The sequence below is a fragment of the Cricetulus griseus genome, chromosome 2 (assembly GCF_003668045.3).
Source record: "Cricetulus griseus strain 17A/GY chromosome 2, alternate assembly CriGri-PICRH-1.0, whole genome shotgun sequence".
In the NCBI taxonomy this organism is placed as follows: Eukaryota; Metazoa; Chordata; class Mammalia; order Rodentia; family Cricetidae; genus Cricetulus; species Cricetulus griseus.
In genome coordinates, this window is record NC_048595.1 from 62992615 (window position 1) to 63019939 (window position 27325).

Consider the following 27325-nt stretch of genomic DNA (forward strand, 5'->3'; position numbering starts at 1 on the left):
TTTCTACCACTAATGGAGTGACCAAAAGAAACAACAACTCCAATTTCTGGTTACAAAATGATATGTTTCCATGGCCAATGTACCACAATCCAATGAGAAATTTCTAGAACTAAAAGCAACCACCTTTCAAAATGAGCTGTCAAATCCCCAGCTGCTGTCAGCTCCTTAAAGTAGGAATCTACTTTAGTAAAATCCAAGCAATGAACCAAATAATCTCTCCCTTTCTCCCACATACCCATAATTAAAGGCTCTCTGAATAACAAAGTCCTGTGTTAAAAGCCAAACCTAATTCCTCTCTTAAATTTCTCAAATATCCAGTGTAAACTAGTTTTATAGCATAATTACTTCCCACAAAATACAGAACTGTGGCTTCCAGTTGAGTGGTCCTTGAATTCTAGAAACATTTATTTTGTGATTAGCTTTGCATGCCTTGAAGCCTTGATATAATAAAATGTCTATATGTCCTTTAAGACCCAAACTAAACATCACTATCTGTGCAGGTCCTCTCTGGCTCCCAGAGTAATACCCATTTCTGTGTTCCCACGGAACCTTCCACATTTTATCTACTGTGGAAGTTAACAATGTGTGCTGCCTGGCACTCGCCTTCCAGCACCTGAACGCCGAGCCTTTGTGACCACCGTAGCTCCATGATCCTCCAACTACAGAGCATGAGTAGAAAGCAAATGGTTATTTACCTTAGTTCACGTGCACCGCACTTCCCATAAAGAGAGCACCATTCTATTAATTTTACCTCGAAAGTGAAGACCACAAACTGTCTGACCATCTGTTCTCCATCTTTGTGATGAAACAACATTTTTGAGTGTGATTTGGGGTAACTTTCCCATTCTATCATACCAGCTATTTGTTGTTCTTTCTGCTTGTGTCAAGGTTTCCATCACCTTGTGGAGATCATTACAACCAGACACTACTTCCATGCATCATAAAAAGCTGCTAACATAGCCAGAAGTTTTCCCACTTTTAGATTTCTGAGACGCTGTTTGGGGAGAAGAAATAGTTAGGAGAGTGTAGCTGTGTGAGAACACGAGAGTGGAGAAAGGCTGATGGAGTGCTATGGGCCTTCTGAGGAAGCCGGTTTACGATGTTCAGGGATCACTTGTTGTGTTGTTGATTTCCTAGGGAATAATCAACATTAACTTTCCATTATTATGGCCCTTCAGCTATAAAAATTAAATAAATTTCATATAAACAATTTCCCTATTTGGATAGGCAGAAACTATTCATTGATGAGGATGAGAAACTCTGTTTTACTACTTCCTGTGAGTCCCAGAACCACAGGTAATTACTCCCATCAGAACTAAATACTGTAATTATGTTAGTGCCCTCTGCTGCACATGTGCAAAATTACAAAAAACTCTGTTACTTCATGATGTGTCTAGACATTCTGCTCTGTAGCGTTTTCCAGAAGCATGCCTTTAACAGCATCCTTATTTAATTCCAGCTGGACAAGATTCTACATTGTTGTATGAAATTTTGTTATCTGCATTTATTGCGAAATCAAACAAAATGGCAAGTAACATATTAGAGGAAGGTGTTATTGGCTTATTTTCATTGTAAGAAAAAATGACAATTAAATGTTCGTGATACTAGTAAAATTGTGTCACAGCTGAACAATTGCTTGCTTTAAAGTCTGCCTTTCTCTCCCCATGCTCGTGAGCTCATCTCTTCCCCTTGAACTTTCCTCTGTGTATCCTCCTGTGTTTACTTAAGTCAGAGTCAATTCAGAGCCCCATCAACCTTTCTGCTTGCTTATGGTATTCAATAATTGGTTTATATGACATTTGTTTTGTGCCATTTGATTTGTTTCTGTGCCTTAAATTAAAAATTTCTGCTTCTGTCTGAAGTTTATTAACCGAAAGCAGTATTAGTAGACTGAGCCCCTAGCTGTAAGTGGTCCTCTGTCAGCTACTTATCTTTTTGTTTATCTCTTGTTCTAGGTTATGAAATTTTAAGCACCTCACTCACCTTTAAATAATCATTCCACAGTTTTAGAACAGCAGACACTGTGGGGATATATGTGTTGTATCTTTATTTTGTAAATTTTCTACGTCTGAAGAACTATTTTAAATTGCATAATTTAAAATGGAAACAGGATTGGCTTGTACAAGGTGCTTTTGTAATAACCTGTGAGAATGAGAAATGAGTGTCTCAGTTTCTTTCTTCCTTCTGAACCTCTGTATTTAAGTCATATTCATAAGGATCTAGGAGCAGATTTGAATGATCTACATAGGTTTATTATTGGCCAAACAAGTTCTGTTATTTTTAAACATAGGTATGTTTAAGAATGCGAATTATCTTAAGAAGTAATTTAAACTTGCTAATTCTTTTTTTTTTTTTTTCGTTAGGAGAGAATTTTATTTTAAAAGTGTCACCTTAAACTGCAAGGATGTCTGTTAAACATCACAATTAAACATGCCAAAGGAGAAGCCATGTTGTCACAATGCCCACTAACCCCCCCAGACACCTCAAACCCACCCTTGCTGACCTTCTAACCCCCCCTTTTTTCTGTTTTTTTTTTCATTTTAGTAAACAAGAGAAAGTAGACAGATACATGTTGGTAAATGCTAACTGTCTGTATTCACATAGAGACACAGTGTAATCTCTGAGCCCAATATACAGAGAAAGGAAAAAAAGCTAGAATTCTATGCACTACTACACAGGGGCCTAGCACCCCCCAGTCTCCTGCAGAGCCCAGGGAGCCAGAGGGCTTTTCTTTTCCCCCCACAGAGCACATTGGCAGTGTTGAATCCATAGTTTGAGACGAGGATAAAAATGAATTTAGAACAGAAGAGTGGAGATTCTTTTCTCGTTGTATTTTGCTCAAGGTATTTCCCCCCAAATAAGTTGAGAACCATGGTGTTGAGAAGAGACCTCAAAAAACAGGGCGACTGAGCACAAGAGGGATTGGGGAGGGGAGGGAAATGACTGCAACTTGCTCCCAGGGACTGGAGAAAATTGAAAATAAAAGAAAATAAAAAAGAGGGTTGGAATCCATCAGTCTTCTGTGCTAGTCATCCTCGCCTTCATCCTCCTCCCCTTCCTCCCCCTCGTCGTCATCTTCGTCTTCTTCACCGTCATCTTCATCCCCTTCGTCAATGTCTTCCAAGCCTTCCTCCTCTTCATCATCATCATCATCATCATCATCATCATCTTCTGCCTCTCCGTCTTCATCATCCATAGCAGGAACCAAATAGTACTGCAAGGGGTTTGGCCAAATATCGTCTTTGATGACCTCTCCTAACTCATCTGTACCTGCATCAGAATGGTCAGTAAACCAGGGAAAGAAGCTCTGCCTCTTCCTGCTGGCCTTTTTCTGTGTTTGACTTGAGCGTTTTGTCAAATCCTTTCCAGATTTCCATTTGATCTCCGTGGACTTTGATGACGGGTCACCACTCTCATTCAGATGAAATTCTTTGGAGAGAACTTTATTTTCAAAGTAAGGATTTTCATCAAAATAAAAATCTATTCTGTAACCTGATTTAATGTCTTCAAATTCTGTCACTTCAACTCTGGTCAAGTAATGCAGAGCCTCTTCGTCTTCCTCCCCAAGCAGGGCAGACACTTGTGGATGGTTGACAAATGTTGTTACCCAAAAATTTGGGATTTTGGTGATCAATTCTGACCTCTTCTGAAAAAATGGCTGGCGGAGTTTGTTATATTTTTGTTCTACTTTCAAAATTTCCTCACTGGCTTGTTCATTAAGTCTGTCTATTTCATTTTGTACTTCGTCAATGTGTTCAATTGCTTCTTGCTGTTCTTTTTCTCCCTTCGGCAGGCCGAGCGAGGCCGGCTTGTGGTCCAGCTTCGCTGCGGGGACCGACTTGGGTTTCTTGGACTGGGGCAGGAGCGCGGACTGCCGTTTCGGGGCCACGGCACCAGGGAAGTGGCGAGAGGCCAGCGGCCGGAGCCTCGGTGCTCAGGGCAGGAAGAAAGTGGAAGGAACTGCCTAAACTTGCTAATTCTTAAAGAAAACTTATGGCATATACTGGTCAAAATTAGGAAGGCACTTTTAAATTTCATCACATTAAAATGTATATATAGGATATCAGGACAACGGGGAAGCAGCATAAAACATCAGTGGGTTTGAAATCAGATTAAATTCCAAATTTGGAGAAAGTGGATTAATTTTTGGCCTAGTACCATAACAGTCAACAGGGAAAGAGAGTGCAGGTAAATGTCCAGAGAGTCATGTTGGGGAATTTTTATGATGATAGGCTCTGTTATCCAGCTAAGTGCTCTTACTCTGAGTATAATCTGTTTCACTGCTTCAATTTGGAAGTAGTAACTGAATAAAAGAAATAAACATCACAAAGGCTGACACCACATAACTTCCAGATTTACTGCTTCTTATTTTATTACACTGAATTCGATTTGACAGAAAGATACATTATATATTTCAATGCAGTAAACATTAACTTGGATGGCAGCACTAGTATCCAAAGCAATATTTGTAGTGTATGGGTTTAAAATACATTTAAATAGGGTTTTTTGTTTATTTGTTTGTTTTGTCTGTTGTAACCAGAACACTTCACTCAGTGGTCCATATGACAACATGGCTGCTTCTACAACCAGGCCTCCTACTTGTTTGTCTGGCTTTGTACCCAGAAGAATGTAAATTGATTTATATCTCATAGGGAGGCACTAAAGTTGGTTAATGTCCTAATTCCTGAGTTTTAAAAGCAGAAAAAAGTCATTCATAAAACAAAAATTGACCTTATGTTTCTGAAAACAAACAATTACCAAGAAATGTGAAATATTAAAGCCCCTTGACAAAGCAAGCTCCTATTTTTAAGCACAGAATTATCCCTTTTACTGTCCTAGGAATGATGTGAGTTTTATATCAATGTGTGTTGTGTGAATTCAACAAGAAAATGACAAAAATAAAATACATTGAAACATTATATAAAACCATCAAATGAAGTTATTATTTCATTACTTTAGAAGGAAATCAGGATTAGCTATCCTGGGCTACCCAAGACCTTTCTCACGCTTACAAAAACAAATTGCATCAATCTGACCTCTCCATGAAAGAAAGTCCCTTCCTAAGAGGTAAGATAGCTGGGTAACATATCATAGCACTGAGTGAAGCCTGGAGAACCACTGTCCGCATGGAGAAAAGCAAATGACTACAACTGCATTGCAGACTCCAACATCAGACCATCTCTCCCATTAACCTTAATGCCAGAAATCCTCCCAGCCAGAATGTACACGTCTGACTTATTGTTCCATGGTCTTGTTAACCTTATGATTTTGCTTTAGAATCTTTGAGGTTTTCTAGGAAGGCAAATATTTCATTATCTTTATTGCTTTGTTTCTTTTTGGTTTGTCACAAGGTCTCTGAACACAGACACAAGTTTCAGACCAACACTCCCTGGGGCCAAGCTCATCCACTCCTGGTAGCCCAGATAGTAAATTAGCACCAGTGGATTCAGTCTAGGTGTATACACTAAAGACTCCTGTAGCCAACTCTGCTGTGGACCTCAGCAACTGGCTAGCCCATACTCTCTTGATAAGATGACTTGAAATAAGCAGTCACTGCTAAACGGCCTATAAACACAGGACAAAGACCCTGCCTACTCCCTCAAATGCAAGGCCACAAGTATGAGGAATTATTAGGAAAACAAGATCCCACCAAAGAAATAGTGAAGGCCTATAAAGAAATGGATATCCACATAGGTTAGAAGAAAGCAGAGACACACAACTAAATGCAAACTGAAATAAGCAAATCCTACCTGAAGAGAAATTAGTTCAACAAAGAACAAAAAAAATTAGTAGAAGGAACAATTCTGTGACTATAAATGATAAGATAGAAGAAATAAAAATATTTACAGAAAGCTTAAAAAGCAACTTTTCAAACAATAAAAACTTAGAGACACTAAACATGTGTTATTTGAAATTATCCAATCAAAGAAATAAAAGGAAGGAGGGAAGGAAGGAAGCAAGGAAGGAAGAAAGAAAGAAAGAAAGAAAGGAAAGAAAGAAAGGAAGGAAAGAAGGAAAGAAAGAAGGAAGGAAGGAAAGAAAGAGTGAGTCGTGGAATGTATGGAACACCAGCAATACAATCAAGATATCCATAATGGAATTAATGCAAAAGAGAAAGAACAATGAGCTTCATTTAAAGTTTAATGAAACCCAAATAACCAAACTTGGAATGGGAAATGAATATCCAAACTCATGAATCCCAGGGACCCCCAAGAGACCTGTAAGAATGAAGGGATAGTCAGTGATTCACGTGATAATCAAAACCTCCAGCCAAAGCCAGACAGAAATGTTTGTGGACTCTGGTAGTACTGTACAGCCTGTTGTAAAGATGTAAAAGATCTGAACAGACCAGCAAGCAATTAGAAACAAATAGAATCGATATTTGTTTTTAAATTCTTAACAAAGGAAATCCAGGACTAGATGCCTTCAGTGATGAGTTCTATAAACATTTAAAGGCCAATAAGCCAACTTCTAAAAACTCTTGCAAAAACTGAAAAGGTTGAAACAGTCGCAAATTCACACTATGCCACAGAACATCATTCTGCCTTCAAAGCCAGAAAAGGACACTAGGAAAAAAAAAGTTAACAGTGATGAGCCTAAGTCCTCACACTTTTTCTAACTTGTATCCCATGGATAAAATATTGAAGAGGAATGCCATTTTGTAGCTGAGAAGGTGGTGACCTGATAAAACACCATCAATATTCATAAGCTCACCGATAAAGTATGCCTCAAGATACATGCCTCTTAGACACATAGAAAAATCTAGGAATTTGTCACTCAGGAAGAACATGAGGGCTTCAGATGTAAACTCTTACAAGATATTTCCATACACTGTGTAAAATATGTTACCTGTGATTGGTTTGATAAAAAGCCTAAATGGTCAGTAAGTATGAAGGAAATATAGGTGAAAGTTCTGGACAGAGAGGTCTCAGGGAAGAAAAAAGGACAGTCACCAACCAGACACAAAGGAAACAGGACATTCAGGAGAAGAGATAAAAAGCCATGATCCATGTGGCAGCACGTACATTAATAGAAATGAGTTAATTTAAGTTATAAGAGCTAGTTAGAAACAAGTCTAAGTTACAGCCAAGCTTTCATAATTAGTGAGAAGTCTCCCTGTCATTATTTGGGAGCTGGCTGGTGAGACAGTACATACTGATACCAGGCTTACTGAGAAATAAGGAATGGACCAAAGTGACAAAGAATGCATCATGCCATCTCCGCAGCTGCACATATGTGAAGTAGATGACTTACCAGAGGTCTGCAATTGCCTTACTTGTGTTTTTGTCATGGCTTGCAAAGCTTTACATTCAATGTGAATAAGAATTGTTGATCCTCTAAAACAAAAATGAAATCCCAAAGGCATGAAAATCCTCAATAAAACATTAACAGATAACATGATCAAGTGAGATTTGAGTATATATAAAGCTATTTCAACAAAAATGAGTAAATAGAATATACCATATCAAGAGAATAAAATATAAAATAATGTAATCATCTTGATACAGAAAATACATTTAAGAAGATTGGACACTCATAGCATAAATACATAAATAAAAACAACCTCCCCACCAAATGTGATATAAAGGACTGAAGCAATAGCTTTTGGCTGATAAAACCCTTGCTTTGCTAGCATGAGGGCCTGGGGTCAGTCTCAAGATCCATGTAAAAGCCATGTGCAGTAGGATAACTGATACTCCCAGCAATGGTGAGATGGGAGACAGGAACAGGTATATCCTGGAACCCACTGGCCAGCTAGCCTAGCCTACTTGACAAAGTTCCCAGCTGATGAGAGAGGTATTGTGTCTGTCTCATTTGCACTTTACAAAGCTGAGTGGCAAAATTTCTACACAAATTTATTTTTTATTTTATTTGCTTACATTCTATGTGTGTGTATGTGTTTCTGGGTATATATGAGTGTGTATTTGCCTGTCTCTGTGTTTTTGTTTGCATGCATGTGTGTGTTTGCATGGGTGGGTGGTTTACTAGCTGGCTTTGTGTGCCAACTTGACACTAGCTAAAGTCATCAAAGGGAGGTACCTCAGTTGAGGATCCAGTTGTAAAGCTTTTTCTCAATTAGTGATCAATAGGTGAGGGCCCAGCCCATCATGGGTGGTGTCACCTCTGGCCTGGTCCTGGGTTCTATAAGAAAGCAGACTGAGCAAGCCATGGAAAGCAAGCCACTAAGTAGCACCCTACCATAGCCTCTGCATCAGCTCCTGACTCCAGATTCTAGCCCTGCTTGAGCTCCTATCCTGACTTCTTCCAATGAAGGACTATGATCTGGAAGCGCAAGCCAAATAAGCCATTTACTCCCCAATTTGCTTTTTTTGGTCACAGTGTTTTGTCATAGCAATAGAAACCCTACTATGACAGGTGGACATGTATGCCAGTGCATACACAAGTAGGGTGAGGAGCAAAGTCAGAGGATAACCTCAGGTGTCATTCCTCAAGTGTCTTCCATAGTGGGGAATTACCACAATTACCATAGTGGGGAGTCAGGTAGAAATATAAGGGTATTTAATAGGGAAAAGCCTTACTTACAGAGCGACCTAGCCAGCCGGCGTGGCAGCAGTCTGTCCAGCAAGTACCAAAGTGAAGGCGAAAGAGAAAACGCAGTCACTCTACGTCACCCTGACCATGCCCTCGCAAGCCTGGTTAGGCACACCTGTAGCCAGCCCATAAGTAGGCGTGGCTACAGCTTCCCCTATAGTCTTCCTAGTCTCATAAGCAATTTGAGGCTACCTGGGTTGCATATAAAAACACTGTCTTTAAAATTAAATGACAAAAATAAAAAAGTGTCTTAATAAAAGCATGTAAAGGAAACACTAGAATACTATACTGGGGAATGTAAATTGCTATAGCCATTATGAAAACTGCATATAGTAGTTTCCTTAGAAAAATTAAAACATGACTGCCAATCCAACTTTTGGGTATATTTCCAAAGCAATGGAATCAGGATCTCAAAGATCTGAACGTGTTGTCTGCACTCCCATGTTCATTATTCCTTTATTCGGACTAACCAAGATATGTGTTCTAGTTTGCTTTCTGTTGCTATGCGCAAACACTAGCCAAAGCCAGTATAGAGGAGGAAAGGGTTTATTTCACATCCAGGTAACAGCCTATCACCGAAGGATGACAGAGCAGAAACTAGGTCAGAAACCGTGGAGCTTGCTGCTTACTTGCAAATTGCTCCTGTGCTCATTTTCAGGTACCTTTTTAGTAAAACTCAGACCCACCTGCCTAAGAAATGCTCCACCCACAGTGGTCTGGTCCTTCCTATACCAATTAGCAATTAAGAAAATGCCCCCACAAACTTGTCCACCTGATACTCTATGAAAGTGTCAGTTGAAGTTTCTCTTCCCATGTGCATCAAGTTGACAACCAAGATTAGCTGTCAAAATATGGAGCCTAACTAAAGGATTCATGAGAAAAAAATGTTACATATACATTTTCTTTAACCTTTAAAAAGAAGAAAAACATATATTTTGTGACAGGAGATATTATGCCAAGTTAAATGAACTAGACCAGAAAAATACTGTGTGATCTCACTCAAATGTGGAATCTAAGACTGTATAATTCATAAATATATTGAGCAGAGGGGTGTTTCCAAGGCTGGTGAGTAGAGGAAATACAGAGATAATGACTAAAGGGTAAAAGTTTCTGTTACTCAAAAAGAATCTGTTCTGGAGATCTAGTGAACAACCTGTGACTAGCATCAATGACACACTAATTCTGTAACACAAAGGAAGAGCATTTGTCGAGTATATGTGAGACCTTACGTTGATCCCAGTGGCACAAAAGGCATTTTCAAATGACTAAATAAAACATAATGAAAGAAAAGAACAATTATAAAAATTATTACAAAGTTAGAAAATTTATGCCTCCTAATATTCTCTTAACATAAAGTTATAGTAATTAAGCAAATATGGTGATGGGGAAAGAACAGACCACAATTTCAAAGAACAAAAGAGATATTCAGAAATAGCCCAACTGAAAGTATGGTAGATTAATTTTTTTGTTTGTTTGTTTTTTGAGACAGTGTTTCTATGTGTAGCTTTGGAGCCTATCCTGGCACTCGCTCTGGAGACCAGGCTGACCTCGAACTCACAGAGATGGTAGATTAATTTTTGATAAAAGTGAAAAGTCAGTTCAATAGAAAAAGAATAACCTTTTTGATAAATATTGCTCACTTAAAATGTGTATTTCTTCTTTTGAGATTCTAATTAGATTATTTTCTCCTTCCCTTTCCTCTTATCTGCCCCTCCTTGCTTTCTTACTAATTCGTGATCTCTTTTTCATTAATGGTTTGACTTGTTCCATCCAGGTAATGTTACTTCTATGTATGTTTTTAGGGCTGATCATTTGGTATTGGATATATTTTTCAATTTCAACTAATACTTCACATCTTACATAAAATTTTAAATGGTGGAGCAGTAGTGGCACACTACTTTAATCCCCATACTTGGTAGGCAGAGGCAGGCAATTCTCTGAGTTCAAAGCCAACCTGGTCTACAAAGAGAGTTTCAGGACAGCACGGCTACACAGAGAAAGCCTGCATAAAAAAACAAAAAATGACAACAAAACATCAACAACAAAAATGTATCCTAAGTATAAATGTAAAACTCAATCTATAAATGTTTTAGTGGTGGTTTGCATAAGATTGGTCTCATAGGCTCATATATTTAAATGTTTAGTCATAAGGAGTGGCACTATTTGAATGGATTAGAAGAATTAGGAGGTGGGACCTTGTCGGGAACACTTGGATCTCCCTGGGAAGTAGAAATAGAATAGATTTTGTGGGTCTACTGAGGGCAGCAGTGGGGGATGGGGACAGGAAGGATTAGGTTGTTGGGGGAGTTGAGGGGGAGAGTACTGGAAGAGATGACTGGAAAAGCAGCACTGGGCATTTCACAGTAAGGTAGAAATCTAGAGCAATCTAAACTCCTAGGAATCTACAAGGATGACTCCAGCTAAGACTCCTAGCAATAGGGGATACATAGCCTGAACTGGTCATCTCCTGTAACCAGGCAAGACTTCCACTGGAGGAACTGGGACCCAACCAGCAACACAATCTTTGACCTACAATTTGCCCTGCTTACTAGATATTCTGGGGTAAAGGTGGGCATGGCCCACCAATGACTGATCCAGCCATATTCCCAGGCCACATGAGGGAGCCCACCCCTGATACTGCCTGGAGGGCAAGGAAGCAGAGGCGGGATAACCCAGAGACCTAGTATAGAACAAAACATGACTGGCAAAAAAAAAAGAGTCGGTGAAATAATTCCTAATGGTATTCTGCTATACTCATCAATTGCCTAGCTCAATTGTCATGAGAGGCTTCATCCAGCAACTGATGGAAACAGATGCAGAGGCTCACAGCCAAACATTAGGCAGAGGTTGGAAAATACTGCAGAAAAGGGGAAAGAAGATTGTTTAGAGGGGTCAAGGACGCCACAAGGAAACCCACAGTCTCAACTGACCTGGACTCACAGGGGCTCACAGAGACTGAACTGACAGCCAGGGAGCCTGCATGGGACTAAGCTAGGCCCTCTGCATATAAGTTACAGTTGTGTAGTTTGGTGTTCTTGTGGGACTCCTAACAGTGGGAGTAGCAGCCTCTGACTCTTGCCAGCTTTTAGAACCTTTTCCTCATACTGGGTTGCCTTGTCTAGCCTTAATAAGAAAGGTGGGGGAGGGGCATAGACTTAACTGCAACTTTATATGCCATGTTTAGTTGATATCCATGGGAGGCCTCCCTTTTTCTGAATAGAACCAAAGGAGGAATGGATTGGGGTGGGCAGAATTGGGGTGGGGAGTAAGGAACTGGAATGAGGGGACAGAGGGGAAACTGCAGTCAGGATGTAAAAATAATAACAGTAACAATAATAGTAATAATAATCATTGTTTTAAAAAAAATGTCCATAAAGGCTCATATATTTAAATGCTAATTGTCAAGGAGTGTCACTATTTGAATGGATTAGAAGAATTAGGGAGCATGGCCTTGTTGAAGTAGGTGTGGCCTTGTAGGAGAAAGTTTGTCACTGGAGGGTAGGCTTTGAGGTTTCAAAAGCCCACGCCAGGCTCAGTCTCTCAGCCTCTCAGCCTTTCAGCCTGTCTCTCTGCCTGTGGATCAGTAGCTATTGCTCTTAGCTATTGCTCCAGTACCTGCCTGAGTGCCATCATGCTCTCCACCATGAGGCTAATTGACCAAGCCTCTGAAACTGTAAGCAAGCTCCCAATTAAATGATCTCTTTAAGAAGAGTTGTTTGGTCATTTGTTGTCTCTTCACAGAAATAGAGCAGTGACTAAGACACTCGTCAGAGAAAATATTGAGAAAAGTAATTGTGGAATAGCTAAAGAATTCTTGCAGATAACAAGAAAGCAATATCTGTTCAAGAGTAGTTACTAAGTTAAGTATTTCTGTCTATGAAATAAATACTGAGATAAAAAGACAAATTTTAGACTGAGATCTAATATTTTAAATCATATAAACAAGTTTGATCATTAATATTATGAAACTAGACTAGAATAACAGGTGCCCAGAGACTAGAAACTAGACTAGAATAACAGGTGCCCAGAGAGCTGGTAACACACTACATCTGAGGGTGTGGGCTATTTCTGAAAGTGCTTAGCATTTGAATATATGAAGACTGAGTGAAGATGGTGATCATTATGAGTGAGTGTAAAGATCCTCAGATCCACCAAGGGCTCAAATGGAAGAGAAAGGGGACTCTGCTCTTTGATTGCACTAGGACAGTCAGCTTCATTTGTCCCCAGACATTTGTACACATGGTCCCAAGAGTTGAACTGAACAGCATTACCAGTTACTCTGGGCCTCCAGTATACAAGTGGAAATAATCATAAGACTTCTTAATTCCATAGTTGTATGAGCTAACCCCATACAGTAACTCTCTTCCTAGCTATCAGTATATATCCTGTTTCTGATTTTCTGAAAAACCTGGTACCAACAAATGACTACAGAATAAAAATGAGAAGAGTACTTTAAACCCAATGATAAAAGCACTTAAATACCATAAAAGTTTAATGCATTTTACTCGAGAGAAATACAAATTACAATAAACTCTTGAAAAGATGCTCAACATCACTGGCTGTGAATACAAATTGTGAACTTGGTGAATCTTCTTTACAATGCAGAAAGTTATTCTGTGGACCTCAGCAAAAAGTTTCTATGAAGAGGTAAGGATCCAGAATAGCCAATACCATAATGAAGAAGACAACTGAAATCAGAAGAATGGTACACCATGACTTAAAAACTTACTGTAAAGTTACAGCAATCAACAGTTAAGGTTAATAGAATAAGAGATAGTGGAACATCTGAACAGCTCAGAAATCAACTCACATGGCTGAAAAGGATAAAGGCAATGCAGTGAGAAAAACCAGTTTTCTTTAAAGAAATACTGCTGAGCTGGGCATGGTGGTACATACCTTTAATCCCAGCACTTAGAGGCAGAGGCAGCCTATAAGGTCAAGTTCAACCTGGTCTACATAGTAGGCTCCAGGCCAGGCAAAGTTACATAATTTAAAAAAAAAATAAGAAATGATGCTAGAACAAGTGAATATCCAGATGCAGAAACAAAATTTTAAAAGGACCTTAGGCAATTCCTCCAAAGTTAGCCAAAAATTAATCATAGTTGCAATGACAGTATCTCAGGAAATAGTACCAGGACAATGGGGAGAGATCAGCAAAAACAAAAAATCCAGAAAGAGACCAGACATGCTTTCAAGAATAACTCAAGCTGCATCGTAAGCCTAATTTTAAAAATATTAATTCTGTGACAATTTTATCTGTGCATTTTGGTCATATTCATCCCCCCCACCAACTCTTCCCAGCTCCACCCCACCCAGCCAGCCAACATCTTGTTCTCTCCCCCACATCTTTCTTTCTTCCTAGCTACCTTTGTCTCCCTTCCCATCAAATTTAGTTGTGTTGGCCAACTCCTTGTGTGGGGGTCTGCTCTGGAGTGTCATCTATATATCAGAGTCACACAATTAAAGAAACTGACTCTCCATCTCCCAGCAATTATAAAATGACAGTAGTTACTCAGTCAGGGGTAAAATTTCATGCCCACTTCTGTTTGGCCTGAGCTTGTGAAGGTCTTGTGCATGCTGTCATAATCACTATGAGTTCATAGATGCACCTGCCCTGTTGTGTCCGGAAAACACTGTTTCCTCACAATCTTTCCTCCTCATCTTCCATTATGATCACAGAGCCTTGAGGAGAGGGTGTGATATAGATCCATGTCTCATTTAAGGATGAACACCCTGACACATAAAACCCATAACATGGGAGAAAATGTAGATGACCCTGAGTGCGGTGATGACCATTAGAGGCAACACCAATTTTAATTTATTAAAATTTAAAAACGTGGTTAAGGGCACTGTCAAAACAATAAGAAAGCAATAGCAGCAAACATTTGCAAGAGACATATCCAATAGAGGACTTTGCTCAAAATATACAAAGAACTCTTAAAACTCACCAACTCAGAAGATAGCAATTCAACTAAGTTAGTGAACAAAAGGTCTGAACAGACAAACACCCAGAGGATAAAGAGGTGACAGGTGCACATTTGTTATTAAAGAACTGTCAGTCAAAACAAGATAACACCACACACCTATTGGAAAGGTCCAAATCTAAAACATGGACCACATTAAAAGATTGAGAATGTAAAGCAGTCGAGTTCTCCTTTATTGCTACTGGAATATATCATTTTGAAAACATATGGGTAATCTGCTTTTCTTCCTTCTTCCTTTCTCCCTCTCTCCCTCCCTCCTTCCTTCTCTTTCTTCCTTCCTCCCTCCTTTCATTCCATCCATTTTTTCTTCCTTTCATTCTTTTTATATTCCTTTTTAGGGACAGAGTTTATAGTCTCACTCCCAAGTTCATTAAGTGGCTGGAAATAACTTTAAACCCTGGTACAACGATAACTCTTTCTGTCAGTCGCCTGAGTTCTGCCGCTCCCAAATAACACACAGAGACTTATATTATTTACAATGCTGCTGGCCAATGACTAGGATTTCTTATCTGCTAGCTCAGTCTTAATTATCAACCATAACCATTAATCTATATATTTTATAAAGACTTATCTTATCGAGGATGCTGGTGGAATGCCTTCTCTTCCCAGGATCACATGGTGACTTCTGTCCCTTTCCTAGATTTCTCAGAATCCTCCTTCTCTCCTAGTCCCACCTAATTGCTCCCCTATTGGCCAACAGTGCTTTATTTATCAACCAATTATAGAAACATATTACAAAAGGACTTCCTCCATCACCCTGGTCCTCCTATCTGCCTCCTGGGTGCAGAGATTACAGGCCTGTGCCGCTACACCTGATTGATGTGGTGGTAGACTCCAACACAAGGCTTCATGCCTGCCAGCTAGCTAGTCATTCTACTAAATGCTACACCCCAGCCCAGTCTGATACTGTCTTACAAGGTGAAGGAGAACTTATGACTTGGCAACTGTACTCCTAGACATTAACTTTAATGTGGTAGAAACTTTAATCAACACACAAATCTTCAATGAAGCTTATAGTTAGTAATTCTCAAAACTCAAAAGAAACCAAGCTGTCTGTCCTTCAGTTGGTGAATGGATAGAGAAACTGTGGTGCATCCTAACAATGGGATATTATTCAGCAATAAAAAATAAGAAAGAAAAGAAATACATATACCTTTATTTTTCACCATTTTTCTTTTTTATTTAAATTAGAAACAATCTTGTTTTACATGTCAATCCCAGTCCCCTCTCCCTCCCCTCCTCCCCTGCCCCCCACCAACCCCCTCTCCCATCCCCTTTCTGTTCCCCAGGGAGAGTGAGGCATTCCATGGGGGAATCTTCAAAGTCTGTCATATCATTTGGATCAGGGCCTAGGCCCTTCCCTGTGTGTCTAGGCTGAGAGAGTATCCCTCTATGTGGAATGGGCTCCAAAAATCCATTCATGTACTAGGGATAAATACTGACATACTACCAGAGGCCCCATAGATTGCCCAGTCCTCCTAAGTGACACCCACATTCAGGGGATCTGGGTCGGTCCTATACTGGTTTGTCAGCTATCAGTCTGAAGTCCATGAGCTCCCCCTTATACAGCCACTTTAGAAATCAGTGGTTCCTGAGGAACCATCAGTATGATGGTTCCTCAGGAAAATGGGAATCAATATACCACAAGATCCAGCAATTCCACTTTTAGGCATATACCCAAAAGATGCACATTCATAGAATAAGGACATCTGTTCAATTATGTTCATAGCAGCATAGCATAGCACAGTTCATAGCCAAAACCTGGAAGCAACCTAGATGCCCCTCAACTGAAGAATGGGTAGAGAAAATGTAGTACATTTACACAATGGAGTACTACTCAGTGAAAAAAAAAACAATGGAATCTTGAAATTTGCAGGCAAATGGATGGCACTAGGCAAAACCATCCTTCATAAGGTAACCCAGTCACAGAAAGACAAACATGGTATGAACTCATTCATATATGGATATTAAACATAGAACAAAGGATTGCCAGCTTACGATCCACACCTCCAGAGAAGCTAGGAAAAAAGGAGGACCCTAAGGGAGACATACATGGTCCTCTGGAGAAGGGGAAAGGGATAAGATCTCCTGAGCAAAAGGTCATTTTTAAAGACCTTAAATGCATGTTGCTGAGAAGTCAATCTGAAAAGGTTACATATTTTGTGATTCAAACTATATCACATTCTAGGAAAGGAAAAAAATATAGCATGATAAAAAGATCAACGATTCAAGGGAAGGAAGGAAGAAAGGAAGGAAGGGATCACAGAGGTTTTCAGAGAGGGGAATATATTCCATATAATTGTAGATATTGAGACTGGCAGAATATACAATCCCAAAAGTGAACCCTGATGTAAACTCTGCACCTGGGTTTAGCATGTCAATGTATCACACTAACACAAGACAATAGCAGAGCAGACTATCATTGGTAGAGGATATATGGGAACTCAAAATATATCATGTTCATTTTTTTCTATGAAACTAAAGCTTCACTGAAAAAAGAAACCTAAGGGGACTGAAAAATTTCTCAGTGGGGAAGGGTACTTTCAGCCAAATTGGAGAATTGAGTCCCATCCCCCACAGTCCAGAAGGAAGAAGGAAAGAACATACCCCTACAAGTTGTCCTCTGAGCTTCTCACATGCAGCCTAGTACACAAGACACTCGAATAGACACACAACAAAGAAACATATAACTAAATAAAATCTATCAAGTATTGTGAAAAGTTCAACAATTGAGACTTTCACACAAACTTTGCAATAGTACCAGATGTTGCCAAAGACAGTGAGTCCCTCAGGAACACTCACACATTGCTGGTTGTGCTGGCTAGTCTTATGTCAACTTGACAAAACTAGAGTTATCTGAAAGGAGAGAACCTTAACAAAGAAAATGCCTCCATAAGATCTGGCTGTAAAGCATTTTCTTAATTAGTTATTGATGTGGGAGGGCCTAGCCCTTTGTGAGTGGTTCCATACCTGGGCTGGTGGTGAGCAAGCGGTAGGAAGCCGTCAGTAAGCAGCACCCCTCCACGGCCTCTGCACCAGTTCCTGCCTGCAGGGTCCTGCCCTGTTTGAGTTCCTGTCCTGACTTCCTTTGATGATGAATGGTAATATGGTAGTGTAAGACAAATAAACCCTTCCTCCCCAACTAGCTTTTTGATCATGGTGTTTCATCACAGCAATAGAAACCATAACTAAGATATGGGTGAATGTGAAAATCTAACTCAAAACCACATAACACCCTTGTTCAACAGAACATTTTGGTAATATACTTACTCAATGGATTATTCTACAGCAGTCTTGAAAAATGAGTCACAACTATGCACATCACTCTGCAGCACATGAGTGTTCAAAGAAAACAAGGTGCACAAAAATCCATATGCTATTATTCTAGTACACATACACACACTTACACACTCACATACATACACACTCACACACACATCACACATGTACTCACAACATACACACACACACACACACACACACACACACACACACACACGCACGCGCGCACACACTGCAAGTATGTACTGAGGAGGGTTGGAAACAAGCAAAGTTTGACATAGCACTGAAGACAAATTTGTGATAAACTAATTCTTAGGGTGAGGGGAAAATAGGTGTTTATTGTATTACTATTTTACAAATCCATTTTGTGCATTATATAACCATGTATTTGTTATGTAGTTGACAATAAAAATGTTTTTTAAAGTAATGAAATGAAGAAGTGATTCCACCTTCTGGTATAATGAATAGACTATTCCCAGTGGCTGACTTAAATCTCCATGAATACAAAGAGCAAAGCACTTGAGGAAAAATACTGCTTGGACCTAAGTTATTGTTGCCTTGAAGGCCACCAACGCTGACAATGGGCTTAAAAATCCTTGTGGTATGTAATTTAGGATTCAAATAAAATCCTTGGATTGGCTTTATCATTTTATAAGCAATCAAGCCATAAAGTTACCAACTATGAACTTCCTGAGGGATTTTTTTGATGTGACATTATTTTCTACTTTTATTATTTCCTTTTTATTGAGCTTGTGAAACCATTTCTACAGTTACAGAAACAAAGAGCAAAACACCAGATGAAAGCCAACAAGAGATGATTGTAGACATAATATCCTGAAGATAAGATTTTCAGAAAACACACATGTGTAACTCCCATCTCACAGGTGCCACCAAGCCTCGTGGTCATGTCACTGACAGTGACATTCAGAACGAACTAACAAACTCCTGTTCACTCTCCACCCAGGACTTGGACTTAAACATGGCCAGTGAGATTTTCACTTTGTTCTCTTATCACTGGGTCTCTAGGACATGAAACATAAGAGTGCGACCCCGAATAGAGTGCTGACACACATATCCAGAGAAAATGACGGTGTCTTAATTGAAGGGCTGTGGTGCTGGGCAAGAGGCAGCCATTAATGCTGACTAGAATAACACAGCTTTGAGACTTGGAATGCAGAAGCCCTCCCTCATTAAAAGAAGCCCAGATGGTTCCCACACTATCTAAGACCCCCAACTATGTGCTTTCTCCAGCCTCAGATCTTTAATCAACACAGATGCTGAGATTTTAGCCAAGGTGCTTGCCCTGCATCAGAATAAACTGTTCCTGCAATTAATTAACCCAGACCAAGCAGTTTTTGTGCTGGTCACAGATCCTCTGGCAACCAGAGGGTACCCTCATCCATCATCTTACACCAGCAGCACCCCATTTATATCCTGTCCTCAGACTCCGAGGGACAAATAGAGATTAAGGCTCTTCAAGCTTGAAACAGTTGAGTATAAAGTGAGTTTTTCTTCTTTGGTTCCACAGGATTCCATTCCTCAGACTTTATGAGAGAGGCTTGTCCTTATTTTAAGAAACAGCCGAAGTGTCTTCACTGTTTTGTTGTTCACTATGCCCAAAGGATGTTCGTAAACACACACATTGCACTGTGACTCATACTTTTAAGACCGCGTAAACCAAACTCGCAAATGCACTCAGTGCTAATCTGTTTCCACAAGGTTAGGAGCTTCTTGAAAACGATTATAAATTCACTCAAGTTGAATTGAAGAAGAAAACAGATGTCAGAATTTTTTGTTCCACAATAAGATTTGGTATTGTTTCCTCCAATACAGAAGAGAGAAAAAAAAAGGCAGAATCAAAGAAAACATTTTTAATTCCATGATATTACAAGAGCAACTCATTTTCCCCATAAACAGGTGAAGATTAAGTAAAGATCTGACACCCTGCATGGATGTTAAGAGTATCATAACAAAAGGAGAGTGTTGAGTGGACGGGAGAACATAGAGCCCAGAGTAGGACTCTCTGCTATCCATGCAAAGTAAGCTGCTAAAGGATTCATTTAGCTGGGACTGACTGCTAACTCTAACTCCAGCTTATACAGTCATTAGTCACTTATATTTCTAGTCCTTTCAAATGTTTCTTCTTTAAATAAGATGTTTTCACTAACATTTATCAGAAAAGTTGGACCTTTTCTTTTAAATTTGTTCATCTTTAATTAAATTTGTTATCAGTCACATTAAAATATTCTTCCTATGATAATAGAAAATACCGAATTACAGGATGAGGGTCTGCCCAGTTGGTGCAATGCTTAGCCAGCATGCAAGAAGCCCCAAATTCCATATCCACACCTATAATCCTGACACTTGGGAGACGGAGGCAGGAGGATTAGAGGTTCACAGATGTCCTCAGCTACAGAACAAGTCTGAAGCCAGCCTGAGCTACATGAGATCCTGATTCAAAAACAAACAAAAGTGGAGGGAGGGAGGGAGGGAGGGAGAGACAGAGGGATGGAGGGAGGATAGAAAGAAGGGAGGGAGAGAGAGAGGAAGGGAGGGAGGGAGGCCAGGAAATGTATTAAGAAAGCAGGATTCAGGAAGCACATAGTAGGAAAATGTTTTATCAAACTTACTTATTCATGTATCTGTGTATCTGTATATCTGTGTATCATGTATCTGTGTATCAGTATCGTGTATATCTGTGTGTCTGTGTTTCTGTGTATCATGTATCTGTGCACCCTTGGACTTTACACTGGGATGGGCAACTCTCACAGGAAGGTGCCAAATGTATGTTTTGACGGATAGATGGGACCATTTTTGTTACAAGTAAAACTCTCACCCTTTTCCTATAACCATGTTTACTGTTTCTTGCACAGTAACACATGCTCCTATAACACAAGCAGGTTTTTGCCTAAATCCACATATTGGGTTGGATAAATGCACTGGCTGCTCTTAGAGAGGACTCTGGTTGCCACTCACAACCAACTGTAACTAGTCCCAGGAGATGTGAATCCCTCTTTTGGCCTCTGGGGGCAGCATATTCATGTTGTACACAGACCTATATGCAGACAAAACACCCATACACATAAAAATAAAAACCCAAAACAAAGGAAGACTCCCTCACTTCCATTTCTTAACCATAGCGTTTAATTACATTCTTCAAATGAATCAACTAATATCTTGTTTCAAGAATCATCAGCAGACGAACTAAAGCTAAAGCTCCCTTTATTAAAACAAATTAAATGGGACTGTGACTCCAGAGTATCAGGCAGCGCAAAAATTTTATTTTTATCACATTAAGTATATTGGATCAAAGTTAATGTTTGATAAGGGAGATTCATTTTCCCTCCTTGATTCCCTTGAGATTATTTCCTTTTCACTGTAGTAAATTGGGAAAATTGCTGAATCAAATATTATGATTTGAAATATTGGTTAAGATGCAATCTAGGAATTACACTCTCTTTAAAATTATCATATTGTGATTACTACCATTTAGACATCTTTGAAAAAGTCATTATAATTAATGTTCTTCACATACATAAACAGAATTGTAGTATGAAAAACAATGCTTAAAACTTTTTGGATTGCTGGGCATTGGTGGGGCACGCCTTTAATCCCAGCACTTGGGAGGCAGAGGCAGGCAGATCTCTGTGAGTTCAAGGCCAGCCCTGTCTACAGAGCGAGTTCCAGGACAGGCTCCAAACCAATACAGAGAAAAAAATAGTGCCAAAGGCAGAGAAAAGTTTGAATGCAACAGTGATACTGAATTCTGTCCTTTACATGGGTAACATTGCTGAACTTTATTCTACATGTATCTCATCCCAATAAAAGAGAGACAGAATCACATGGTTCTATGATAAAGATGCCCACAGAGAATTAGGTGTACAGTCATTACAGTACTGACTAGTCACAAGGCTCCTCTTTGGGAATTCTGAGACTAGTCTACAGCTGCCTTCCCTTTCAGCTGAGGGTGGTTATGTTATCCTCCTCCACAGAGGGCTGCTTAGGAGAAAGTGAAGACAGGATTAAGAAGACTGGGGTAAGTGTAGAAAATAACATACAAAAAGAGAAAATGGGACTATGTACAAGGTCAGTGGCATGTTTTGGAAAACACATTATTTATTTGCTTATGCCAAAAAGTCACAGAACTACTGAAAGCCGTTTAGGAAAATAAACACTCAAACCTGAGGTTCTTAGACTGGAGGCTTAATCAGATTAGTGAATAACATTTTTTTTTTTTTTTTTGGTTTTTCCAGACAGGATTTCTCTGTGTAGCTTTGGAGCCTATTCTGACGCTAGCTCTGGAGACCAGGCTGGTCTCGAACTCACCTGCCTCTGCCTCCTGTGCTGGGATTAAAGGTGTGCACCACCAACACCAGGCCTAGTGAATAACATTTTTACTCACCAGCATCAGCAGAGCCTTGCCTTCATTACTTTCAACCACCGCTGGTGTAAACCGGCAGTACAAGTTCAATCTTCAGGAAGATTTAGATTTCAGAGCAGGTGAGGAAGAGTATAGTCAGTGGAAATTTGACTTTATGCAGTACATGAATAAGTTACTTTACATGGTAAATTACATGGAAATCCAAGTTGCAGATGGAATTATAGTTACTTATAAGTTGGGATTTTTGTTTGTTTTATTTGTTTTAAGACAAGGTCTCATGTAGTCCAGGCTGGCCTCAAACTCACTTTGTAGCAGAGGATGACACAAGCTCTGGTCCTCCTACCTCCATCCTACCCGAGTTGGGATTACAGAGATGTGTCACTGAGTCCATCCATTTGTGTGATGCTAGGTAAACAAACCCAAGCTTTGAGCATGCCAGATAAACACTCTACTAACCTAGATGTAGTCCCAGCCCTGGGTGATATTAAAATGTGAAGGTTAGTCCTGGTCTATCTGGGTGAGCCCAGTGTAAACAATGGGCTCTTACAGTAATAGAAGGAGGCAGAATTGTGAGTCAGATTCCTATATGAGAAGAAACACAGCTGATTGCAGGTGGCTTTCAGTTCCTAGGAATGGTCCTCACTTGTAAGCCTACCTCAGTCCTACAGGGGGAAATATTCTATCAACAAACTAAATGGGCAAGGGAATGAATTCTCTGCTATAGTCTCTAGACAAGTTGGCAAACCTATTTCCATTTTGATTGTAGCATGTACAAACTTGTGACTGGAGCTTGGCCAGGTAGCCATGTGTCACTGTACAACAGGCTGAGGAGTAAAGTTTAGCTGTCTGCTTGGGAGGGAAGTATCATGTTTTCTTGTACAACTAGCTAGTTTCTGAAATGTGACTCAATTTTAAAAAGTATGCAAACATGTAAAATAAAAACTCTTAAGTACCTTGTTGACGTGTGTAATTTATCAAGGAATAGATCAATGAAATTAAAAACAAAAAACCTAAATGATCTAAACCAATCATCATTTTAAAATATTTGCCATCACCAACCATGAATTAATAATACATTAAGAAAATGGACTTGCAATTTGTCATTATCAATTTGATAAAACTTTCATAATGATAACATGTTATATTGACTAGACTGGGAGAAAAGAGTACAAACACAGAAGGCGCATATCTCTCCTTGAGGAAGACAGCTGGCAGAAAATGTCAAGAGCCTTTTCTCCTTCCCCTTCTTTAAAAGGCCAAGCCTCGTGTAGCCAAGACTGGCCTCCCACTTGTTATGTAATCAAGGATGACCTTAACCTGCTGGTCCTCCTGCCTCTGCTTCCAGACACCTAGGATCACTGCACTTGCTTTATGTGGTATCTGGGAATCGAACCCAGAGCCTTGTGAATGCTAGTCCAGTACTCTGCCAACTGAGCTACATCCTTAATCCCATCAGGAGTCTTTTAGAGTACAGATCCTAAGGTATAGCAACATGACACCTAAATACTGGTCTAAGGAAAAAGTGCAAACTTTCAGTCTAGATGTATTTAACATAGAGAGTGGGACTAGACAAATACATATTAGAAATATGTGTGTTTACATATATGCATTTGAATAGATATATTACCAAATTAACTTTTAAAAGAACTAGCCCATATTTTTTTGTGTAATGCTTAAAACAAAGCATCTTAAACTATATACAATTTGATATAGGGATTAATTTTTAGGAACATGACCTAAATAAACAGTTCAGAAAGTATGCAGACTCCACTGTACCACTGCTGAAGCAGTCTATGTATTCAATAGACATTAGATAAGTATGTTACTACTATTCATTGAAACAGAACAAGCTCATTGAAAATAGTAGTGTAGTTGCTAACATGAAATACACAGTATGCATTAGTGAGTACAAAAAGGTTACAGAATACTACACAGAGTACTTGTGAGTCCTTGTTTATGGGGATAACATGAACTTCTCCACGTATTGCTTATGTAATACAGACCAAAAAGAGGCATTGATACAGTTGCATTGAAAAAAGTTTATGCAGTTACAATAATACATAGAAGCATAGGTGGCATTTCTTCTCCTTTTATTGATTTTCATTTTTAAAATATTAAAAATTATTATTACTTTAAGAGAAAAATTATTAACAAATAAAAAAGTGGCAGGTGAAGAGAAGATTCTATGTTCAAGTTCTGCAGGTAAAGCTTTTATGTTAACTTTATAATTTAGGAAAGACTTCTTACTGTTAGCCTGGAGTGCTCTGTTCTTTAGCCTCCAAGCCCCAGCTATAGTGTTTGTCGCCCCTTTCCTGTTAGCTCCTAGAACTGGGAAAAAAACACAAAAATCATCCTATGACCTAGAGTCTCTTCAGCAAGGGGGAATGACAGAGATAAGAATCTTCCAAACTATAGAAATCATGAAAATACAATTCAGCCCATCAGAAAGTGTCCCCATACCTGATTCATGTAGAATAATGGTCTCTATTAGTAATTGATGACTTTGTGTAAATACTCATAGTACAAATCCTTGCTTTCACTCTTGCTGAAGGGAAGAAAAAGAATAGCTATTAGTTTTCTCTGATTGGCTTGGGAAGATGACACTCAATAAAATCAAACAAGATCTTTAAGTTTTTATTTTATGGAGAAGGCAGATGAGCAAACATAAGACCTAAGCCTGAGGTCAAGAATTTAATAGTCTAGAGCAGTGGTTCTTAACCTCCCTAATGCTGTGACCATTTAATACAGTTCCTCATGTTGTGGTGACCTCCCCCCCACACACACACCATACTACCCATAACTGTAGTTTTGCTCCTGTTATGAATCATAATGTAAACATCTGATATGCAGCTTCTGTGAAGAAAGGGTCATTGGAACTGAAGGGGGTTGCAACGCACAGGCTGAGAACCATTGGTTTAGATAGTGTTTGCTTATTCAGCATCTCATGCTGACTATCTCGATGGTCAAAGGATATCTAAGTACAAACAGAATCTGTAAGAACCTGTGGATGGTGTGGGGCTGACCTGTTGCGAAAGTAAGGCCAGCAAAATCAAGAAAGCAATTACTTAGCAGCTGGAGTATATATGGGCCTTTTAAATCGATGCTAAATCAAACAATATGATGATTTGGCGAAGAGAGAAAAATGTGGGTTGTAGGTGTGGAAGCTCTAGTAAGTATGGATATATGCATAGAAGGGAGGTAAATAAAATGAATTATTGATAGAAATTTAAAACACAGAGCATTTTTTTTTTTACTTGTAGTGCAAGGATACTGTAATGTGGGATTTACCAAGCACCCAGTTAAACTGTAAGCAAGCCCTCAGTTAAACACATATAAGATTTGCCTCCATCATGGTGTCTCTTCACAGCAATAGAACAGGAACTAAAACAGAAGGAAACATTATTCACTAGCAATAGTGAGGTAATATTATATGCTCCATTTATTTGCTCTTCAGAGGAACCCTGTAACACAGATGCTAATATCTCCACATGCCAACTGAAGAAGCCTGCCAGAGACTGACTGAGTTGCCCCAAAGCACAAGTTTTCTAAGTGGCACAGCTGAGATTTAAACAAAAGTCTAGTTCCAACTCCACAGGTTCAAGTCCTCTACTGGTCCCCAACCAAAATGTTTGGAGATGAGAAGAAGAGTGGAAGGGTGAGTCAGAAGAGGAGAAGCCATGAAGTACTGAGTGCCAGAGGCAGGGTTCCAAACATTAAAAGCAGCAACATGTGTGTCTGCAGTCTGAAATGTGAGGTGGGGGTCAGGGGTCAGAGCGGGTCTTCTGGGCTTTAAAAATTACCCAGGAGTTAACATAAGTTATGGCACTAATAGTACTTCAGATTTAAATGCAGGTCTGTGAGTGTCACCACTAACTAGCAATTCCAAAACAATAAATCCCTACTGAGTGATACATGGAGTATGAACACACACAGCTTATAGTCTTGGCTTCCTCAGACTTGTTAGCTGAATTTTTGTATTTATAATTTTCATGTGGGTCAGCAGTTAAAAGCACATGCTGCTCTTACAGAGGACCTAGGTTCAATCCCCGGAACCCATGGGAGGCGGGTTGGGAGGGGCTCAAACTACCAGAAGATCCAACTACATCTTCTGGCACCATGCATACATGCAGGCAAAACACCCATACATATAAACATTTTAAAAATAAAATAATAGATACAATTTTAACTGATGTTCCCTGAGAAACTGTTGTCTAAGGAACAGTAGTATTTGGTTCTTCCTGGAGCCATGCAGGAAGATAAGTCCAAAGTAACTGAGAGAAGAAAACAACCTAAAAGACAAATCCATGACTAAATTTCACTGGCAAATATTGATAGATCTTCTATGCTGTGTTCTTAAGTTACATAGCAAAGCAGCTATTGCAAGCAGTTGCATCAAAATTTCTAAAACTATAAAATATTTGATACTACCTAAAGTCTTACAATCCCAGAGTAATCCCAGCACTTGAGAGGTAAAAGCAGGACAATCAAGAGTTCAAGATTATCCTTGCCTAAGTAGTGAGATTTGGGCTACCCTCAGTTACATGAAACCTAGCCTCAATAAAATAAAATTTCATCGTGTTATTGGGCTTTTTGTCAACCTCTCTCCCATAGCCCTGTGTCATTTATAAAGACAGAAAATTATTGCTTATACAATACTGTGTGAGAGCAAAGAAAAGTCGGTACTTATAAAATAAAACTAAGTAAATGAAAAATAAACCTTCATAAATATACAAATACCACCAGAAAAATTATTTGCATTTGAATTGCACAGTTATTAACTTAGTTCTCTCCTTCACATTCCTTGCATGAACCTGACTTAACCAAGATTTTAACTAACGCACAAATCGAATGCTTCAGCTGTTTTTACCACGCCTTAAATCTGACCCTTTTTGGAGTGTCTTCAAATGAGCCAGATGAGAAACTACTTAATTAGGATTTTAATTATTTTCTTGCCTTCTGATGGATCTGGAGGTCGCTGGGAAGCCGCCTGCTTCTGCAGTTTCTCAGCTGCTAACACTGTTCCCCAAGGCAGTGTTTGTGGTAAATTCCCAGCTCCTGGAGTGCCAGATAGAAGCCCTGCACTGCAGAGCAGGGAGGAGCTGCAGCCTGGCCTGAACTCCATCAT

At 39.4% G+C, this 27325-nt stretch overlaps 1 protein-coding gene across 1 annotated transcript; it reads right to left on the reverse strand.

Annotated features, from left to right (window-relative positions):
- Positions 1–2526: 2526 nt before the first annotated feature.
- Positions 2527–27325, reverse strand: LOC100756057 (protein SET-like). Its single transcript, XM_027400511.1, has 2 exons — positions 27154–27325; positions 2527–3933 (listed from the first exon to the last, which is right to left on the reverse strand). Exons 1-2 carry the CDS (start codon positions 27323–27325, stop codon positions 3026–3028), a joined length of 1080 nt encoding a protein of 359 aa, XP_027256312.1. The 3' UTR covers positions 2527–3025.

Bases quoted from the DNA above. Each gene is read 5' to 3' on its own strand.
- LOC100756057 (XM_027400511.1), bottom strand. From the start codon at position 27,325: ATGATGGAGTTCAGGCCAGGCTGCAGCTCCTCCCTGCTCTGCAGTGCA. The intron at 3,934-27,153 runs GCAAGAAAATAA...TCCTGCCCTGAG, and splicing joins ACCTCCAGATCCATCAGAAG to CACCGAGGCTCCGGCCGCTG.